This window comes from Mauremys reevesii, linkage group 25 (assembly GCF_016161935.1).
Source record: "Mauremys reevesii isolate NIE-2019 linkage group 25, ASM1616193v1, whole genome shotgun sequence".
NCBI classification, from domain to species: domain Eukaryota; kingdom Metazoa; phylum Chordata; order Testudines; family Geoemydidae; genus Mauremys; species Mauremys reevesii.
In genome coordinates, this window is record NC_052647.1 from 21,215,643 (window position 1) to 21,233,944 (window position 18,302).

At 50.9% G+C, this 18,302-nt stretch overlaps 2 protein-coding genes across 8 annotated transcripts in view; one reads left to right on the top strand and one right to left on the bottom strand.

Moving 5' to 3' along the window:
• CBX5 (chromobox 5) overlaps positions 1–2,712 on the bottom strand; it is a 50,036-nt gene extending 47,324 nt beyond the window's left edge. The window contains exon 1 of one of the 3 annotated variants that reach the window (XM_039514024.1): positions 2,691–2,712. Coding sequence is in view for 1 of the 3 variants with exons in the window: in XM_039514022.1 (XP_039369956.1) it covers positions 2,308–2,448 (141 nt within the window). In the remaining 2 variants the exon portion in view is untranslated. Of the gene's footprint in view, positions 1–2,307; positions 2,459–2,497; positions 2,632–2,690 lie in introns of those variants that run through there. The other 2 variants (XM_039514023.1, XM_039514022.1) reach the window with 2 other exon arrangements.
• A 310-nt stretch (positions 2,713–3,022) lies between these two features.
• HNRNPA1 (heterogeneous nuclear ribonucleoprotein A1) lies at positions 3,023–9,550 on the top strand. Of its 5 annotated transcripts, none has more exons than XM_039514019.1 (11): positions 3,023–3,177; positions 4,027–4,143; positions 4,889–5,035; positions 6,139–6,349; positions 6,504–6,596; positions 6,691–6,786; positions 7,137–7,208; positions 7,566–7,685; positions 8,100–8,225; positions 8,833–8,991; positions 9,222–9,550. In XM_039514019.1, the coding sequence occupies exons 1-10, from the start codon at positions 3,163–3,165 to the stop codon at positions 8,982–8,984; spliced, it is 1,149 nt and encodes a 382-aa protein (XP_039369953.1). In that variant the 5' UTR covers positions 3,023–3,162; the 3' UTR covers positions 8,985–8,991; positions 9,222–9,550. The 5 variants fall into 5 exon arrangements, with proteins under 5 accessions (XP_039369953.1, XP_039369954.1, XP_039369950.1 ...); XM_039514020.1 differs by having other exon boundaries at positions 8,929–8,991; XM_039514016.1 differs by lacking the exon at positions 3,023–3,177 and adding an exon at positions 3,490–3,546.
• The last annotated feature ends 8,752 nt before the right edge of the window (positions 9,551–18,302 follow it).

Genomic DNA, 18,302 nt, shown 5'->3' on the forward strand with positions numbered 1-18,302 from the left:
AGCACTGGGAGGAAGAGGGGTGTCAACAGGGATTTGCAGGGCTGGGAGGTCGCAGAGGCACAAGAGAAGCTGCAGGATATGCAAGGCTGGGAGCAATATGAGGCTTGCAGGTGAAATCCTGGGAACATCGGGGTTTTGAAATGAAAAATGAGAGTGGGGGGAAGATGTTCACAAAAGATCCCAAGCAGGGCTAGAGAGGGATTTGCAAGGCTGGAAGCAGGCCTACTGTGAGGGTTCTAGAGAGAGGGGATGTGTTGGGAGGTTGCCGGGCTAGGAACATCCATGAGATTTGCAAAGAATACTGGGAAGGGCTAAAAAGCTCAGTGCAGTTTGCAGGGGGCTGCTGGAGATCATGGAGCGGACAGAAGGGCAGTGGGATTTGTAGGCCCCCTAATCAGGAGGCTGTGGGTGGGCAGTTGCAGAGGATCCTGAGGGGGGAAGAAGAACTGTGAGAGGGATTCAGGGGGAGGATGGGGGGGGCTACAGGAGAGAGGGATGGGAGATCCTTGGGAGGAGGAGGAGGAGGAAGGCTACAGGGTGTGTTTTTGCAGGGGATAAGGGAGGAGGGCCGTGGGGGTATGTTTGCAGGAAATCTGGGCGGACAACAAGGAGGGCTGTGGAAGGGTAGCAGGGGAGATGGAGCTACAGGGGATGGGGGAGTTGCAGGAAATCTCGGGGAAAGGCTGCAAGGAGATCGCAGGGATGAGTGACAAGCATGAGGGTGTGTAGCAGGTGATGGGGGGGAATACAGGAGATCTGTAGTGGGCAACTGGTGTGGGGAGTTGTAGAGAATACAGGGGGGAGGGGGCTGTTACAGGGATCTTGGACAGGGCAGTGCAGGGGATCCAAGAGGTTGACAGTGGGAGGCTGTAGGGAATTTGGAGGGAGGGGGTGTGCATACCAGGAGGTTTGCAGGAGATCAGGAGTAGCAGGAATTTTGCAGAGGGGGATTTACAGGAGATCTAGGAGGGACTAAGCAGTAGGAAGGAGGATGTTGCAGGGAAGGGGGGGGGGTGTCCAGAGAGTTGGAGGGGAGGATTTTCTGGGGATTTGGGATCCCAGGGAGGTTGCAGAACAGGGCAGCACAGACGGTCCAGGGGCTGTTGCAAAGGATCTGGAGAGACAGTGGGTGGGGGAGTTGAAGAGAACCCCAGAGGAAGGTCTGCAGGACAGGGAAATAGAGGGGATTCCAGGGGAAAGCAGTGGGACAGGGATTGAGGGGGATGCCAGAGGTTGGTATCCGGGGGAGTTGAGGGTGGGGGGTTGGAGGACAGGGCAGTGCAGGGGATCCAAGGGGTAGGGAGTAGCGGGAGAGGATTCTGGGGGTGCAGGGAGGGATGCTGCAGGAGATTCGGGAGCGGGCAGTCTGCAGGACTGGGTGCAGAGGATGGGGGGGAGGAGCAGCGAAGGGCTTACAAGGGATTTGGGGTGGGGGATGGAGGACGAGGTGATACAGGGGATGGGGGAGGGTTGGAGGACGGGGGAGGGGGCAGCAGCAGGAGATTCGAGGGGGGGAGGAGATTTACAGGACAAGGCAGTGCGGGGGGGGGGCAGGAGGGGTTGCAGAACGCAGCGCTGTAGCCAGGGGCGGCTCTAGAGCCCAGCGGGGCAAGCGGCCGTTTCCCAGGGGGGGCTGGGGCTCCCGCGGCTCGGGGGCGCCTCCCGGGCATGATTGCTTGGGGCGGCCAAATTTGTAGAGCCGCCCCTGGCTGTAGCGAATCCAACCGGGGCGAAGCAGCAGGGCCGCACCCGGGGGAGCAGCGGGGGTGTTGCAGGAAGGCGCAGGGCATGGGTCCAGAACCCAAGGCGATGTGGCCAGGTCCCCTTCTGCACTTTGGGGGTGCGCCCCATTTCCCAACCCCCACCTCATGGGGTCCAGAGGCGGGCATTGCGACTTCGGGCCCCGATTGGCCCGCTTCCCCGCCCATCAGGCTGAAGCGCCACCCTAATGCGCTTCAAGAGCACGCCCCGAGACACCGCACGCCAGTTGGCCCGCCGCGCCATCAGTCAGGTTGGAAGGCACCGCCCCTTCCCTAATGCGGCTGACTCATTGGCAGAGAAGACTGTCGCTCACAGCTACCACTCCCTCCCCCTTCCGCGCAACTGGCAATGGCGCATCGTGCTGCCAGTCATACTACCTTAACCCCGCCCTCTCCCCTCCATTGGCCAGCTAGCCTGTACATCAGAAGCCGCGGGCCCGCCCCCTAACCCCTTTCATTTCACACAATGAGCCCCTATTCCCCCCGGGGTCCTCCCGCCCGAACAAACCGATGCCCTAACTCAGCAAGCCTCCCGCCCGCCGGGTACCTGGGTACGAAGCGGGTCCGGCACGGCACCGACTCCCCCTTCTCGCAGGCCCTCAGAGCTGAGGCCGCTTCTGCGCAACGCCCGCCGCCCGCCAAAACAGCCCCCCCAGCGCGCAGGCGCCTGGGTCCCCGCACTGCGCATGCGCGGCCACGGCGCTCCCTCCCCTGTTCGTCCACACATGGGGACTCACTTGGGTTTCTCCCAGCGCATGCGCAGACGAGCTCTTGCTGGCTGTTGCGTCTTTATTCCCTTTTCCGTGACGCTGCCAGGCAGGAGCCCAGGTCTGGACTGTTTCACAAGATTAATGCTCGCGGGCTAAAGCTAGTGACACAAATCAGGTCATTTCATTATTTCCCCCACAGTAATCGATGCTCCCGCCTCACCGAATAATTGACAGCGTAGCCCGCCAGTCAAACTCAACGCTTGGCAGCAGCAGCCAAACATTGGGAAGTTTAGAGCTTGATTGTCCATCAGCGAACCAATCAGAGATGAGATACGTCTCGAGAGTGGAGCGAGAAAGATGGGGCGGGGGGAAGGCATGGACGCCCAATAAGATACGTTAATAGGCGGGACTTAGGCCATCTTAGCCAGTAGACTGCCGCCGTGGGGTAATTCAAGGATCTACTACCAATGAGATGTGTCTGCCGGTCGTGGCTATCCAATCGGATGTGTGGGGGCGTGACCCGACCCCTCTGTCCAATGGGAGCACGCGGTGGGCGGAGCACTAAGAGGGGGCGGTGGAGTGAGGCGGCGACGCTCTCCTCATTCAGCCCTTTCTGAATCGGCGCCTCACGAAGGAAGCATCGCGCGCGCAGCAGTCTGAGACGGAGGCCTGCACCCCCCCCACCCGCCGCCATGTCCAAGTCCGAGGTGAGCCAGGCCCAGGGACTCCGGCCGCCATCTTCTCCACGCGGCCCTCCCCTGGCTCTGCTGCTCCGGAGCCCTCGGCGGCGCCTTACTGCTCTGGGGGCCTCTTAGGCTGTGGTCTAACCTACAAGGCCCCTGTTTGCGCCTGCGGCGGTGCGCGTACTGCGCGTGCGCTACCGAGGGCGCCCCCCCACCTCAGAATTCGCGCGTGCGCGGCCCTTCTCACCCCGTATGGGCGGCCCTTTCGCGCCTGCGCGGCGGGGACGAGTCTCTGGGTGTGGGCCCTTCCTCGCGCCTGCGCCCGCCTTTGTGCAGAACCAGAGCGGAGCTATGGCGGCCGGCCGAGCGGCGCGTGGCGGACATCGTGTGCGCGTGCGTGTCTGCTCGCCTCGCCCTTCTCGCGCGCTAGGCGCCTGGGCTGTGCGGGGTGCAGGGGCGGGCCCGGTGATCCCTGCCCCCGGGGGGGAGGGGGGCTGAGAATCCTGAGGGGCAGGAGCCGTGGTTCGCCTGGAAGCCATTGTGCAGTGGGGGGGCTCCCCCCTCCCCCTCCCATCGTCAGGGGAGGATGCTCTCCTTGGTGGGAAGGGAATTCCTGCTCCCCAGGTCTAGATCCGTGCCCCCGGGGGGGAGGGGGGCTGAGAATCCTGAGGGGCAGGAGCCGTGGTTCGCCTGGAAGCCATTGTGCAGTGGGGGGGCTCCCCCCTCCCCCTCCCATCGTCAGGGTAGGATGCTCTGCTTGGTGGGAAGGGAATTCCTGCTCCCCAGGTCTAGCTCAGTGCTCCCTGGGGTGCGGGTTAGCTCCGGGAGGCTGCTGATCGTGTTTCCAACTCATGGCTTCTTCTTCCTCTCTAGTCCCCTAAGGAACCCGAGCAGCTGCGCAAGCTCTTCATCGGTGGCCTGAGCTTCGAGACAACAGATGAGAGCCTCCGTGGCCACTTCGAGCAATGGGGCACACTCACCGATTGCGTGGTGAGTGTTCTGGGCCCAAAGCCATCCCTGAAGCACTCTAGGGCTGCTTCTCTTGGGCAGGGCGGCTGTGTTACAAAAACTTAGCAGCCTTCAAAATGGAGTAAAAATGTTTCCTTGCGAGGAGTGGGAAGGGAGCAAATAAACTTGTCTGTATTTGATATTAAAACTCAGAAATGAGTGAAGGAATCTCACTCTGTGGCAATACTGAGTTTTGATGCAGTGGGGAGCAATGAAGAATTTTGTTTTGTACTTACCAGTTAAGAGTCCTTAAATTACTATTCGTACGTACATACAGCCGACGAAGTGGGTATTCACCCATGAAAGCTCATGCTCCAAAACGTCTGTTAGTCTATAAGGTGCCACAGGATTCTTTGCTGCTATTCCTAGATAGTGGAATATTATGTAACTGCTCTAGTTGCATACTTAGTGTTGCTCTGAAGGATTCGCTGTACATAAAAGTGGCCGTATTAGGTCAGACTAATGGTCCATCTAGCCCAGCATCCTGTCTTCCAACAGTGGCTGATGTCAAATGCTAGTTTAGAGGGAATTAACAGAACAGGGCAATTATCAAGTGATCCATTCTGTCATCTAGTCCCAGATTCTGGCAGTCAGAGGTTTTCAGTAACTTGTAGGACAAAGCCAATGCTAGATAATAACCTTAGATGTTCCTTTGTTCTCATCTGTATGCCGCTTTGCATGTTTCAGTTATTTACTTTGATCACTAATAGAGATGTATCATTTCTAGGTAATGAGAGATCCAAATACCAAGCGCTCCAGGGGCTTTGGGTTTGTTACATACTCTACAGTAGAAGAGGTTGATGCTGCCATGAATGCTAGACCACACAAAGTTGATGGCAGAGTTGTTGAACCAAAGAGGGCCGTATCCAGAGAGGTATGAATTGATGTTTAGTCTAATCATGATGGTTTGTGTAGCCTTAAATTGGCTGTTCACGCACTGGTGATATAGTGTTAAATAGTCCTGTGTGCTTGTGTAGGGAGTGGGATGAGGTTATTGTGAGTGGTTTGGCTATAATCAAGGGTTTAAACTGTGAAGAAGAGCGCCCCTTCTCTTCATGGATTGGGGGAGCAACACTCCCCACACACAGAGCTCCCCCTACATTAATCATGCTGGCTGTAACTGTCAATGCACTGGTGCCAGCCAAAACATCTCCTCTCCCTCCCTCCCTCCCCCCCATCCCCCCCCAAAAAAAGGACGTTAGTCAATGGCTATAGATTAATTGATGGCATGGATAGGGATGGGCAAACTATGGCCCGTGGGCCGATTTAATCCGGCCCGCAGCTCCCATTGGCCGGGAACTGTGACCAGTGGGAGATGCAGAGTGGTGCTGCCCTGCCTTCACATAGAAGTGGGAGGAGGAACATGCCACTGCTTCGAGGAGGCGCTTGAGGTAAGGGCTGCCCAGAGCCTGCACCCCGAGTCCCTCCCCTGCCCCAGCCCTGATCCTCTTCCTGCCCTCTGAATCCCTCAATCCCAGCCCAGAGCACCCTCCTGCACCCCAAACTCCACACCTTCAGCCCCACCCTGGAGCCCACACCTCTAGCCAGAGTCCTCATCCCTTGCACCCCAGCCCAGAGCACCCCTCCCCCCACATGCTGGATTCATCATTTCTGGCCCCACCCCAGAGCTTGCACCCCAACCCTAATTTTGAGAGTATTCGTGGCCTGCCAAACAACTTCCATACCCAGATGTGGCCCTCGGGCCAAAAAGTCTGTCCATCCCTGGCATAGATGGTACTGAAATTCTTAAAGCTGAACCATGCCATTAGTCACTCACTACAATTGATTGTGAAGGGGGACAAAATTTCATTTGTGCACTAGCCTTTAACTTCTGTTTGCAGTCAAGGTGCACAACTACGCATATTGGCTTTCTTTGTTTCAGCTATGGGAGCCTTGCAGTTCAGCCCAGTGTATGAGGCGTCCTAAATTTGTACATCTCAGATAATACTTAATACTGCCATATTCTATCCTGCATAGGACTCACAGAGGCCTGGAGCTCACCTGACAGTGAAGAAAATCTTTGTTGGTGGGATTAAGGAAGACACAGAGGAGCACCACCTGCGAGACTACTTTGAACAGTATGGCAAAATCGAAGTGATTGAGATCATGACAGACCGTGGCAGTGGCAAGAAGAGAGGCTTTGCGTTCGTCACCTTTGATGACCACGACTCGGTGGACAAGATTGTTAGTAAGTATCCCGGTGAGCCTATTACATAAAGCTCTGCAAACCAGCAAAGAATCGATAGTATTTGAATGGGAATTGTCCTTGGCTTAAAATCAGGATGCAGGTGTGGATGTAACAGTTAATGACAACCTAGTAATGTCTGATTCTTCCCTTTCAGTTCAGAAGTATCACACTGTGAATGGCCACAACTGCGAAGTGAGGAAAGCACTGTCAAAGCAAGAAATGGCCAGCGCTTCGTCCAGCCAAAGAGGTGAGGACAGTTTCTATAAATGAGTTTGAAATTAATCCCAAACAGACCCTTGATGATTAGCTGTGCCATTCACAAACACCACTCTCTCTTCTAGGTCGCAGTAGCTCTGGTAACTTCAGTGGTGGCGGCCGTGGAGGTGGATATGGCGGAAATGACAACTTTAACCGTGGCAGCAACTTTAGTGGTCGTGGTAAGTGACTTAAGGGGTCGTTCTGACTAGAATTAAAAGGGTACTGTCAGACTAACAAAACTAAAGTTTTAGCCCATAGGTTAACACACCTGCGGCTGCAGTTCTGGCTATTGATTTTACTTGTTGATTTGGACATTGGACTAAGTGCAATTCTCCTTTCTTGGCTCTTGGATTCCAACACGGTACAAGGGCTCATTCAGGCAGAGCTTGGATTCCCTGCGACAGTCTCCATCAATTTATACAGCTGCTTCATTCTGTAAAACTGGCTTACAAAAACGTGTGCCCTGGGCGCCAGCACCTGACAGTGTCCCTTCCCGGATAGACTGAACACAAAGGTTTGTTCTTTTCAGGTGGGTTTGGTGGCAGCCGCGGTGGTGGCTATGGAGGCAGTGGAGACGGCTATAATGGATTTAGCAATGAGGGTAAGGCCAAAGCATAACTTTACTGACGTGTCAGCGCCCAGGTTGCCTTGTTTCCAGGCTGAAAGGTGCTACGCCCATGAAGAAGCACTGGTGACATGAGGAAAGTGACTAAACTCCAACTCCTTTGCCTGGCGGAAAGGCCGATACAAACTGACTACAGCATGGACCCAATTGGATCCATCCAGATAGAATAATTGTGTTAAGCATGTCACATTGATTGGTCACAAATTTTCTACGCACATACATTGGTTTACCAAAGTGCATGCTGTGATCAGTTCTTTGGGGAGTTCCTAATTCCATCAGTCAACTGTGGGTTGTGCAATGCTGGAGTTCAGCAGTCTTGTTGTTATTTTGTAGGTTATGGTGGTGGCGGCGGCGGCGGCCCTAGCTACTCTGGTGGGAGCAGAGGCTACGGTGGCAGTGGCAACTACGACGGCTATAACAACGGAGGTGGTGGCTTTGGCAGTGGCAGTGGAGGTAAGTATCCCTTCCGTGTCACTAAGGGACCTTGCTCAGAAGTGGACTATTTGGCTTTCAAACAGCAACGCCAGTTCTTTCCGCTGTGCTACAGTTTCATGGTGAAAGCCTTTATTCCTAGTAGACCGACACGGGGCATAATTTCCTAAGCTAACTCAACCTCCCCATTGCCACGTGGCTTGTTGCACCTCCTGTTTCCCAAAATTCCGTTCTGTATTGTCTCAGCCTTGGGCCACCTCACTCCCTCCCCTGGCACGTTGCACAGGCAAGAGAACGTCCTTGCTCTGGAGAGTGCCCTTGAGTTCTCAAAACCGTGCTGCAAAAACCGCCGTTCAGCCGGATGCCCTGCACAGGGTGCTATTGCTGAGAAGGGCAGGCTGTGATTTGGGATGCCTATCGCTTGTTCCACTCTAGGAAGCAGCTTTGGAGGTGGCGGAAACTACAATGACTTCGGCAGTTATAACAACCAATCTTCAAACTTTGGCCCTATGAAAGGAGGGAACTTCGGAGGCAGGAGTTCTGGTCCATACAGCAGCGGTGGTGAGTCTCAGAAAAAGGGGTCTGTCCTTGTAAAGGGGGAGTAGGTGTGAGGGAAGCCACAGCCAATACCATGATGCCACACTTGTGGTACAAGCTTGAAATCTACCTGCCTAGTATCTATAATTATCTAGTTTTAACCAGGGGAACAGTCACTATCCCACAGTTAAAAAGGAAAGCTGACATGAAAATATCCTTGTCCATTTAACCTCACACAGGCTTAACTTGCTGTGATCGTAGTAAATCAAATGCAGTTCTAGCCGAATATCACCACTTGAATATCCAACAGGAACAAACTCATGCTTCAGAATATGCTTAATTGCAGACATTCACACATACAGTTGGGATCAAATGCAGTCCTTTGCAATTGTGGCTTACCTGAATCTAATCCACTGCCCTACCTTGCTGTCAGGTTTGCCAAACCCTCAGTCTTTGTGTTTGCTATAACATAGGGGTTCACAAACAGGGGGTCAGGGCCCTTCAGGTGGTTGCGCTGTTACAAACCCCCCCCCCCCCATGTAGTAAGCTGTCAGCCTCCACCCCAAACCCTGCTTTGCTGCCAGCATTTATAATGGTGTTTAAATATATAAAAAGTGTTTTTAATTTATAGGGGGGGTCGCACTTGGAGGCTTGCTATCTGAAAGGGGTCACCAGAACAAAAGTTTGAGAACCACTGCTATAACGCCATCTCCAATTGCTCTCTCAGGTGGCTACGGTGGCTCCAGTAGTGGCGGTAGTTATGGAGGTGGGCGAAGGTTTTAACTACCAGGTAAGCATCTGGACATTGCACCTCTCAGTCAAACGTATCATGCTAGTGAATCAGTAACAGTAACTAATGTAGCTGAGCAAGTACCCAGTAAAAAGACTTAATTTCAGTAAAATGTGGATGTTTAAGCTAATATTCAGATCAGCTATCTGTGGGAACGAACTTGCTATTGGATTGTAGCCTTGAGTCTCAATGTGTTTAGATTAACAACTTTATTCCATATTATTCAACAGGAAACAAAGCTTAGCAGGAGAGGAGAGCCAGAGAAGGGACAGGGAAGCTACAGGTTACAACAGTTGTGAACTCAGCCAAACACAGTTGTGGCAGGGTGTAGCTGCTACATGAAGACATGTGTTAGACAAACTCTCCTTTGCAAACATAAGGACTGTATTTGTGACTAATTGTATAACAGGTTATTTTAGTTTCTGTTCTGTGGAAAGTGCAAAGCATTCCAATAAGGGTTTTTATGTAGAATTTATTTTATTTTTTTCCGCACCCATGCTGTTGATTGCTAATTGTAATAGACTGATCATGACGCTGAATAAATGTGTCTTTTTTTAAATGTGCTGTGTAAGTTAGTCTGATATAAGTCAATTGAATGCCATCCTAGCTCTATGAATGCTGCAGTGCCTGCATGTAACTAGACCAGGTATAGCTCAGCAATAGTGCACTGGGCAGGGACAGTCGTTTGTGGGCCATGTCAGGACTCCTGAGCTGGGTCCTGAATACTAATGCCAGAGGCTGTGTGCATTAGCAACTTGACAGCTGTAACCACCAATGGAATCTGTAGATTTAGTTGTGCTGCCTCCGTGTAACCCTTGTAGACAGGACTTGGGTATCCAGCTGTCACAGACGCAGCTGTTGGTGAATTACAGCTGCAAAGTCTGCTAGTGTAGATGGGTCCAGAGACTGTCTTACAGCAAACAAATGGGGCTAATTCCTTGAATGGTGCATATACCCATGTAAACCTTTTCTCAGCAAACAAGATTAACTTACAAGAACCAAAGTCAGTTGATGTTGAGTAGCTAGGGCTGTAAACTGAAGTTTAATGGACCGGTCCCTGCCAGCCAAAACTTCCCATAAAACTGTCCCTGGGCATCTCACAAAGTTAGGGGGATTAACTCTCACTGGCATGGATCTTCTGTCCAGTTAACCAAACCCTAATGGCTGGCAGAGGTTGGAACTAAAACTTCTTAAAACCCAGCTCTAGCAGTGAGGGGAGGGGAAGGCCTAGTTCTGCTGAGAAGCACATCCCAAATTCACAGCAAGCAGCAGGAGATACTAATGGAGGCCAGTCTAGGTGGCCATGAAATCTTACCTGTGTAATGATAAAGGAAAGCTGAGTGCATCCAGGGTTACTTTGAAAGCAAGCTGCACTTCTGTTTCTCTCAAAGCGATCCAGCTCAGATGCCTGTTAAATGTTTCCACCAGCTAGACAGTGGCATCATGACCATAAGTGTGGCAGAATCGTGACACTGGATCAGCTTGGGCCTCAAGCTGGGAAAGTTGCACTGCATTTTTCTTTTTAACCCAAGTGCTCTGCAAAAGGGTTGATTCTCAAATACAGCTGCCAGCTTTGAGAAACGGTTGAAGTTTCTCAGACTGCTGAAATCAGACTCTAATCTCTGCCTCTTCTAAGCACCGAGTGGGTTCTGCAGAAGTTGTCTGAACGAACGGTTGCCTCTTGATATCTGAGGCATTTTCTGACTGATGCAGTGTCATTCCATTGCAGTTTTAAACCTGTGTATAAACATAGACACCCAACTGCTGTAACTGAGTCTCCCTTTTTTTTGTTTTTAAACTGGTTGGTAACTAACTGTGCCTCAGCCTGTTTTAAAGGGAAACTGCAGAGGAAGAAACTGCCTGTAGGCGATAGCCCCAAAATGTAAACTGCTCATTAGGAATATCAGATCTTTGCTGGCATGTAAGAGAGGGCTGGAGATGAGGTGGGATGAACAAGCTTCCCCAGCCCTGTAATTTGAGGAACATTAAAATCTTACTGCCTGTGTTAAAGGTTTAAATTCCAACTGCTGAAGTAGTTGGGATAAAAACTCTGACCTGGCACCTCCTTCTTCTGTCCTAAGCCTCCAACACAGTGAAGACCTGAGCTTTCTAATGTAAATGAGTATAAAATCTCTGTTCTGCAGTTGCCCTCTAATGCAGGCTGCAGACGAGTGCTGCTGCTGCTTCCTACAGCTGCCTAAAAGCATAGCTTTAGTTTCCTTCTGTTTGCTGCGTTGCAGAACACAGGAGTCATTGAGAGCTCTCAGTTCTTATTTTTGTATTTCAAATCAAGGCATTCACTTGTGATCTCAATTCTCTGATAAAGAGCAACTTAGCCCTATGGTAACTGTTTTGAAGCAGGCCTGTCTCTAAATCATGTTGGCATATTTCTAACAGATCTCTTCAGCTGAATGATTATGAAGTGTATTAATGTGGAATGCAAAAAAAAAAAGTTTTAGTTCCATTGGGTTTTATGTGGCTGAGTTTGCAATAGCAGGTGGATCCTAAACTTATTGAGGGAGACAAGAGACCTCAGGATTCATGGAGTATACTCTTGGCATGGCTTGATAACGTTGAGGACATGGTAGCATACCACAACAGAGGAAGGCACTCCAGGAGCCAAGAACTAAGTAGCTTAAAGATCCAGGAGACATGCAGATGTTGAGCTACTAGGAGCTGCTAGCAAGCATAGCACGAATGGCTTCGAGTTCAGACACTTCTACAGCTGAGAGAGAGTAGACACTTGTGTGTGGAGTCCAGTGTACACAGATAAGCCAGGTGCAGGCTCTGCACTCTAGGAGGGAGTGGAGTATCAGTGACCATCGAAGGAGGCAGACAAGAGTAAAGATCCTTGCTCTTAGGACTAGCAGTCAGATCCAGAAGGCAAGGTTTTATTACTGTGCTTGTAGGTAAGAACAGATTTTACTTATGTCCGTATGGTTTTGCCTGAAATTAATTTGTCAAGTACTTTGCTAAAGCTTTGGGTAATGAACCCAAGTAGTCAGGCTAGCTGTCTTGAAATCTACAAGATGAGCTTTTTAAACTCACCCAGTGCTGTAAGTGCAAGCACCAGATGGCTGGAATATAGTGACTTTAAATTACTTGGTCACTGGCCTGAAAGTAATGCTCGCCAACCTATTTGTGGCACGTTCATTCTCAATTCTATTGCCATTATTATTGGAGCTGCTTAATGTTTACCCACTTGCTTAGCACTGCAGTCCAGATTCTGTAAACTGCCTTAGTGCCCTGTCAGTGCCTTTCAGAGGGCACTCAAATTGGCCAGCAGTTAACTCTTTAAATTGCAATGGGGGTGGTCATGCAGGGTAGCTTTTAAATGTCCTGGGGAGCAGCTATGCTGGAGAATCTAATGTTTGCCTTCACTTTTCTAGGAGGAAATGCCCAGTGCTAAGCCTGCCCTCTAAACTAGAGGACTCCATGTACGTCTGCAGTGGCTGCTTTAAAAGGTGAGATCTGTGGGGGGCGGTTCTCATTGTAGGCCACTCTGTTCATGACTGCTGTTAATGCCTGGTGTCTTGTATGCTTTGTTGGGAAAACTACCTCTGTTGGGCCCGGGGTAGATTTCAATCCTCAAACAGGAATAAGGGATGTGGCTTTGTCTAGTGTGAAGCAATTTAGAAGCCCACACAAGAAGCAGACCAACTAGTGATCCCAAATTACTTGCGGTAATGTCTGCTCTCTACTCACGTGTTGTCTCACTTCCTTGCAATACTTTCTCTTATCTAGCCGGAAGCCCAGCTGATGTCTCCATGGAGAGTTGCGGAGCTGCTGTGTAGCTGTGTTTCTTGTTCATATTTGAACGCATCTTTTTAAATAAAAAATATTTTTTTACAATAAAGCAGTTGTCTCTGAAAGTTTTAACTTTTTTTAAAAAGCACTGCAAACCTCAGTCTTGACCTAGTACTCCGTTGTGCAAGGTGCTGTACAGACGCACAACAAAGACCGTCCCTACCCTAACAAGCTAAGTATGAAACGAAAAGAGGAAGCAATGAGGCACTACTGGTCAACATGAGACAATTGATGTAGCACAGTAGCTGCTTGGCCACTGCCAAGGTTATGTGAACAAAGGAAAGACTGAGGTGCCCCTCCCAAGCAGGATAGGCAGCGTGGTGGGGCGGGGGGGAGCATTGCTTAGCTGAAATTCTGACTAATGGATAATGAAAGGCTGCCATCATTAGGCAATGAGAGGTGGGACCTGCCATCTCTGTAGTGTATGAGATGATGGCCAGACAGGTAGGCTGTGAGTGGCCATGGAAGTGAAGGTAAGTAGTTGTTTGATGTGAGCCAGTGGAAGGATGCAGAGGTGACAGTCAAAGCAACAGGCTAGGACGATGACTTGTATAGCAGCATTTTGAATGGATGTGAGCAGGATGAGCTAGCATTCGTCAAGGCCCCACAAAAGGATATTGCAGTAATTGAGGTGCAAGATGAGAACCTGGATGAGACTTTTTCGTCTCTATCCACAGCAAGTTCTTATCGTACGCAGCAAGAATGAGTAGGATGTGAGGCTCTAGAGTGCTGAGGTGAAGATGATGATACCCAGGTTATGGGCTTGAGTGATGGAGGTATCCATAGTGATGGGGAGGTCTGTCTTGTTCACCCTGAGCTTAAGCATTGCAGGACACCCATGAGATCTTGGACACATGCCGAAGTGTTAATTTGGCCAGAAGACTCCTCTGGTGTAAAAAGGCAGGTCTGTGAATCATCCATATAGAGGTGGTACTTGTGGATGCGATGGTGTGGAGCAGGAAGAGAGGGGGGGCCCAGAATGCTGCCTTAGGAACCCCCATAGAAAGTTGAGGGGATGAGGAGAATCCTCAACCTGCTGAACGAGTGATTAAGAGAGGGAGGAGCCATGGGAAGACAAGATATTGAGAAGTGCTCCACTTAGGAAGGAACAGTCAGTTGCACACATACAAAATGGGAAATGACTGCCTAGGAAGGAGTAGTGGAAAGGGCTCGGGGGGTCATGCTGGATCACAAGGTAAACATGAGTCAACAATATAACACTGGCAAAAAAGCAAATATTCTGGGATGTATTAGGAGTATTGTAAACAAGATAGGAGAAGTAATTCCGCTCTACTCTGCTGATTAGGCCTCAACTGGAGTATTGTGTCCCGTTCTGGGTGTCACGCTTCAGGAAAGATGTGGACAAATTGGAGGGAGTCCAGAGAAGAGCAACAAAAATGTTTAAAGGTCTGGAAAACATGAGGGAAGATTGAAAAAATTGGGTTTGTTTAGGCTGGAGAAGACTTGGGGGGGGGGGGAGAAGTTTAAGTACATAAAAGGTTGTTACAAGGAGGAGGGAGGAGAATTGGACAAGAAGCAATGGGCTTAAATTGCAGCAAGGGCCGTTTAGATTGGACATTAGGAAAAACTTCCTAACTGTCAGTGGTTAAGCACCGGAATAAAATTGCCTAGGGAGGTTGTGGAATCTCCATCATTGGGGATTTTTAAGAGCAGGTTAGACAAACACGTCAGGGACGGTCTAGATCAGAGGTAAGCAACCTATGGCACACGCGTTGAAGGCGGCACGCAAGCTGATTTTCAGTGGCACTCACACTGCCTGGGTCCTGGCCACGGGTCTGGGGGCCTCTGCGTTTTTAATTTTAAATGAAGCTTCTTAAACATTTTAAAAAACCTATTTACTTTACAACAATAGTTTAGTTACATATTATAGACTTATACAAAGAGACCTTCTAAAAACGTTAAAATGTGTGGCTGGCACGCAGAACCTTAAATCAGAGTGAATAAATGAAGACTCGATACACCACTTCTGAAAGGTTGCCGACCCCTGGTCTAGATAATACTTAGTGCTGCCTCGAGTGCAGGGGACTGGCCTAGATGGCCTCTCGAGGTCCCTTCCGGTTCTATGATTCTATGAGAGCTCTGAGTGGCTGTGGGGTAGAAACGGGATTGGAGAGAGTCTAGGATGGTTGGAACCCCAGAGAGAGCGTGTTGGATGTGGTCAGAGAAGCAAAGGGAGTTAAGAGTTGGACTCACTGACATGGGAGATGCTAAGAGCTTGTCTACTGATTAACACACGTGTCCCAGCTCGCTATTGCTTCCTTTCTCATTTTACCATCTAATTATTAAATAAATCAACTGGAATATAAATGTTGTACTTGCATTTCAGCGCATGGTATTCAGAGCTGTATAAACAAGTAATTGTGTGACATTTTAGTCTGTACTAACTTCGCTAGTGTGTTTTATGTAGCCTACTGTACAACTAGACAAATATCTAGATTAGTTGATGTACCCCCTGGAAGAGCTGTGTACCCCAGGGCTAAGTATCCCCCTGGTTGAGAACCACTGCCCCAGAGCGTGTCTGTAGCAGGAGGGGAGTGAGACAGAGGTGTAGGCCAAGGGAGGGGCAAACAGTGGGACAGCAGTGGGTGGAATGAGCTGATGGCCAAGTGGAGGAGGGAATAGAAACCTGGGGCGGGCGGGGGTGGGATGTCATTGTAGTCTACATGGTCAGTCTCTTCTCAGAGGTTCTGTGCTGTTTCGGCAGAGTTTGAGTCATACCCCAGCTGCTCTCCGGTCCCATGCGCTGTCACTGGCTCTTCACTGACGGGGCATGATTTGAAACATCCCGAATTTAGAGAGACTTAGGCCTGGTCTACACTGGGGGAGGGGATCAACCTAAGTTATGCAACTGCAGCTACGTGAATAACGTAGCTGAAGTTGACGTACTTAGGTCTACTTCGGTGTCTTCCCTGTGGTGAGTCGATGGGAGAGTGCTCGGTGGTCGATTTATTGCATCTAGACTAGACACAATAAATCGACCCCCGCTGGATCGATGGCTACCCGTTGATCCTGCGGGCAATGTAGACATGCCCTAAGGGACAAGCTTCTGAAAAGCTTTGATTGTCTCATGTTGCTGACTAACTATGTTGGGGTCTAGGCCAAGCAGCAGCCTGTGCTGGCTCTGTAAGGTGAAGACCCCACAAAGCCATGCTTACCGCACCTCATGCCTCTTTCAGCAAGGGCTGCAGTCAATGTCTTGTTTCCCTCATCTCTCGCCCTGTGATGCCAGCAGAGGAATCTGCTCTATTCAGCTGCAGTGACGGGTCCATGCACAGCCCTGGGGCCTTCATCTCAGCGAACGAACAATTGGCATTTGAATCAACTGCAGCGTGAGTGGCAGGGGAAGCGGCTGCACAGGGCTCAGCCCCCAGCCTGCCTGCAGTCCTGGCCTGCCGGTGGAGCAAGCTGTTGCACCACTTCCTGGGGTGCGTCAGCTGGGTCTGTGACTGGAGCGTGAGTGTGTAACACTCCCTCGGTGGGAAGGGAGCGCCGGATGCTCTGAGTGCAAGATCGGAAACAGCAAGGGCCACAGCCTCTACTGGGTATGAAACAGCCCTTGCTGGGCAATCGCCTCCGAGTTCTGTCCCGCACAGCCCCCAACCCATAAGAGGCACCGCAAGGGACATCTAGTCTAACCTCCTGCCAAGATTTAGCACTTGTGTTTAAACCATCCAGGACAGATGGCTGTCCAGCCTCTGCAAAACCCTGTGAAGAGATACCAGGACTTCCCGGGGCGTCTGTTCCATTGTCCTATTGCTCACAGTCTAAATCTGCTGAGCTGTACTTTGAGCTCACTGCCTCTTGTCCTGCCTTCAGGGGCAAGAGAGAGAAAAATTTCTCCATCTTTTTCATGGCAGCCTTTCAAGGATTTGAAGCCCGCTGTCATGTCCCCTCCCCCTTAATCGCCTCTTTGCAAACTAAAAAGTTCCTTCAGCCTTTGCTCATCTGACTGGCATTCCATCCCTTTTTTCATCTTTGTTGCTCGCCCCCGGGTCCTTTCCAGTTTCTCCACAGCCTGTCTGTACATTGGTGACCGGAATTGGACACCGTACTCCAGCTGAGGCCTCACCAGCGCCGAGTAGCGTGGTATTGTCACCTCCCGTGACTTGCATGCTCTGCCCCTGTTCATGCAACCCAAACTGCATTTGCTTTTTTTTTTTTTTTGCAACAGCAGTCGCATTCCTGACTCATGTTGAAGTTGTGATCCACCACAACTCCCAGATCCTTTTCAGCAGTGCTGCTGCCAGGCCAGTTATCCCCCATTCTGTATACGTGCGTTGGGTTTTTCTTCTCGAAGTGCAGCACCTTACATTTCTCTTAATTTCATTTCATTTTGTTGCCTATCGCCCAATTCTCCAATGTATCAAGATCCCTTTGAATTTTAGCTCTATCCTCCTAAGTGTTTGCAACCCCCTCCCTGCCATGTGTTGTGTCACCTGCAGGTTTGATGGGCAGGCTCTGTTCTTCTATCCAGGTCAGTAATAAAGATGTTAAATAACACCGGACCCAGAACATCCCTGTGGAACCCACCTTGAGATGACCTTCCAATCTGACCATCCTTCCTAACTGTCCAGGTGGTGAAGCACTGGAATAAATTGCCCAGGGAGCTTGTGGAATCTCCATCATTGGGGATTTTTAAGAGCAGGTTGGACAAACACCTGTCAGGGGTGATCGAGATAATACTTAGTCCTGCCACGAGTGCAGGGGACTGGACTAGACCTCTCGAGGTCCCTTCCGGTCCTGTGTTTCGATATTCAAACAGGGGGGTGGGGATAAAAGCTTTGTAAGTGGGTTCAGTTCTGATGGGAGGGGGCAGAGTGAAAAGCTGGCTGCACGGTGGCCATCAGTCCACACCATTGTGGGGATGGAGAAGCCCATGTGCTCTGCTTGCACTATAGAGATCCCGCACTCCTCCAAGCTGCTGTCCTGTCTCCTCTCGCCCCTGCGCTGGGCTGGGTGCTCCACTGCCAATATGGGGAGGGGTATTGTCCCAATTACGGTACCATGCAGAGAGCTGGAACTGGTTCATATGCAGCAGCCATGTGGACACCTGAAACGCAATACACCCACACCACATAATGCACCCTCCACACACACAACACACCCACACAACACCACAGATGATACCCACACTCCCATACAACACACGCCCCCCTCACACCCACACTGCACAAACACCACACTACACACCATACAATGTGTGCAAAAAACAACTTATCATACAACCCTACACCACAGAATGCCCCCCCCCCCCGCACAATGTATACATAATGCATATACCATAAACACATACACATGCAGCGCAGGGCGGCTCTGCGTGGCACTGGCCTGGGCTGCCGGCTCACCGAGGCCAGGCGGGCTGCGGGGATGCCAAGCGGGCTGCAGGTGGTGCAGAGCCATGACCCTGCGCCCATGGAGCTACGGCGCTGGGCAGGGGGTCAGGACCGGGCTCTGCCCAGCGTCCCTCGCGCAAGCCCCGGGCT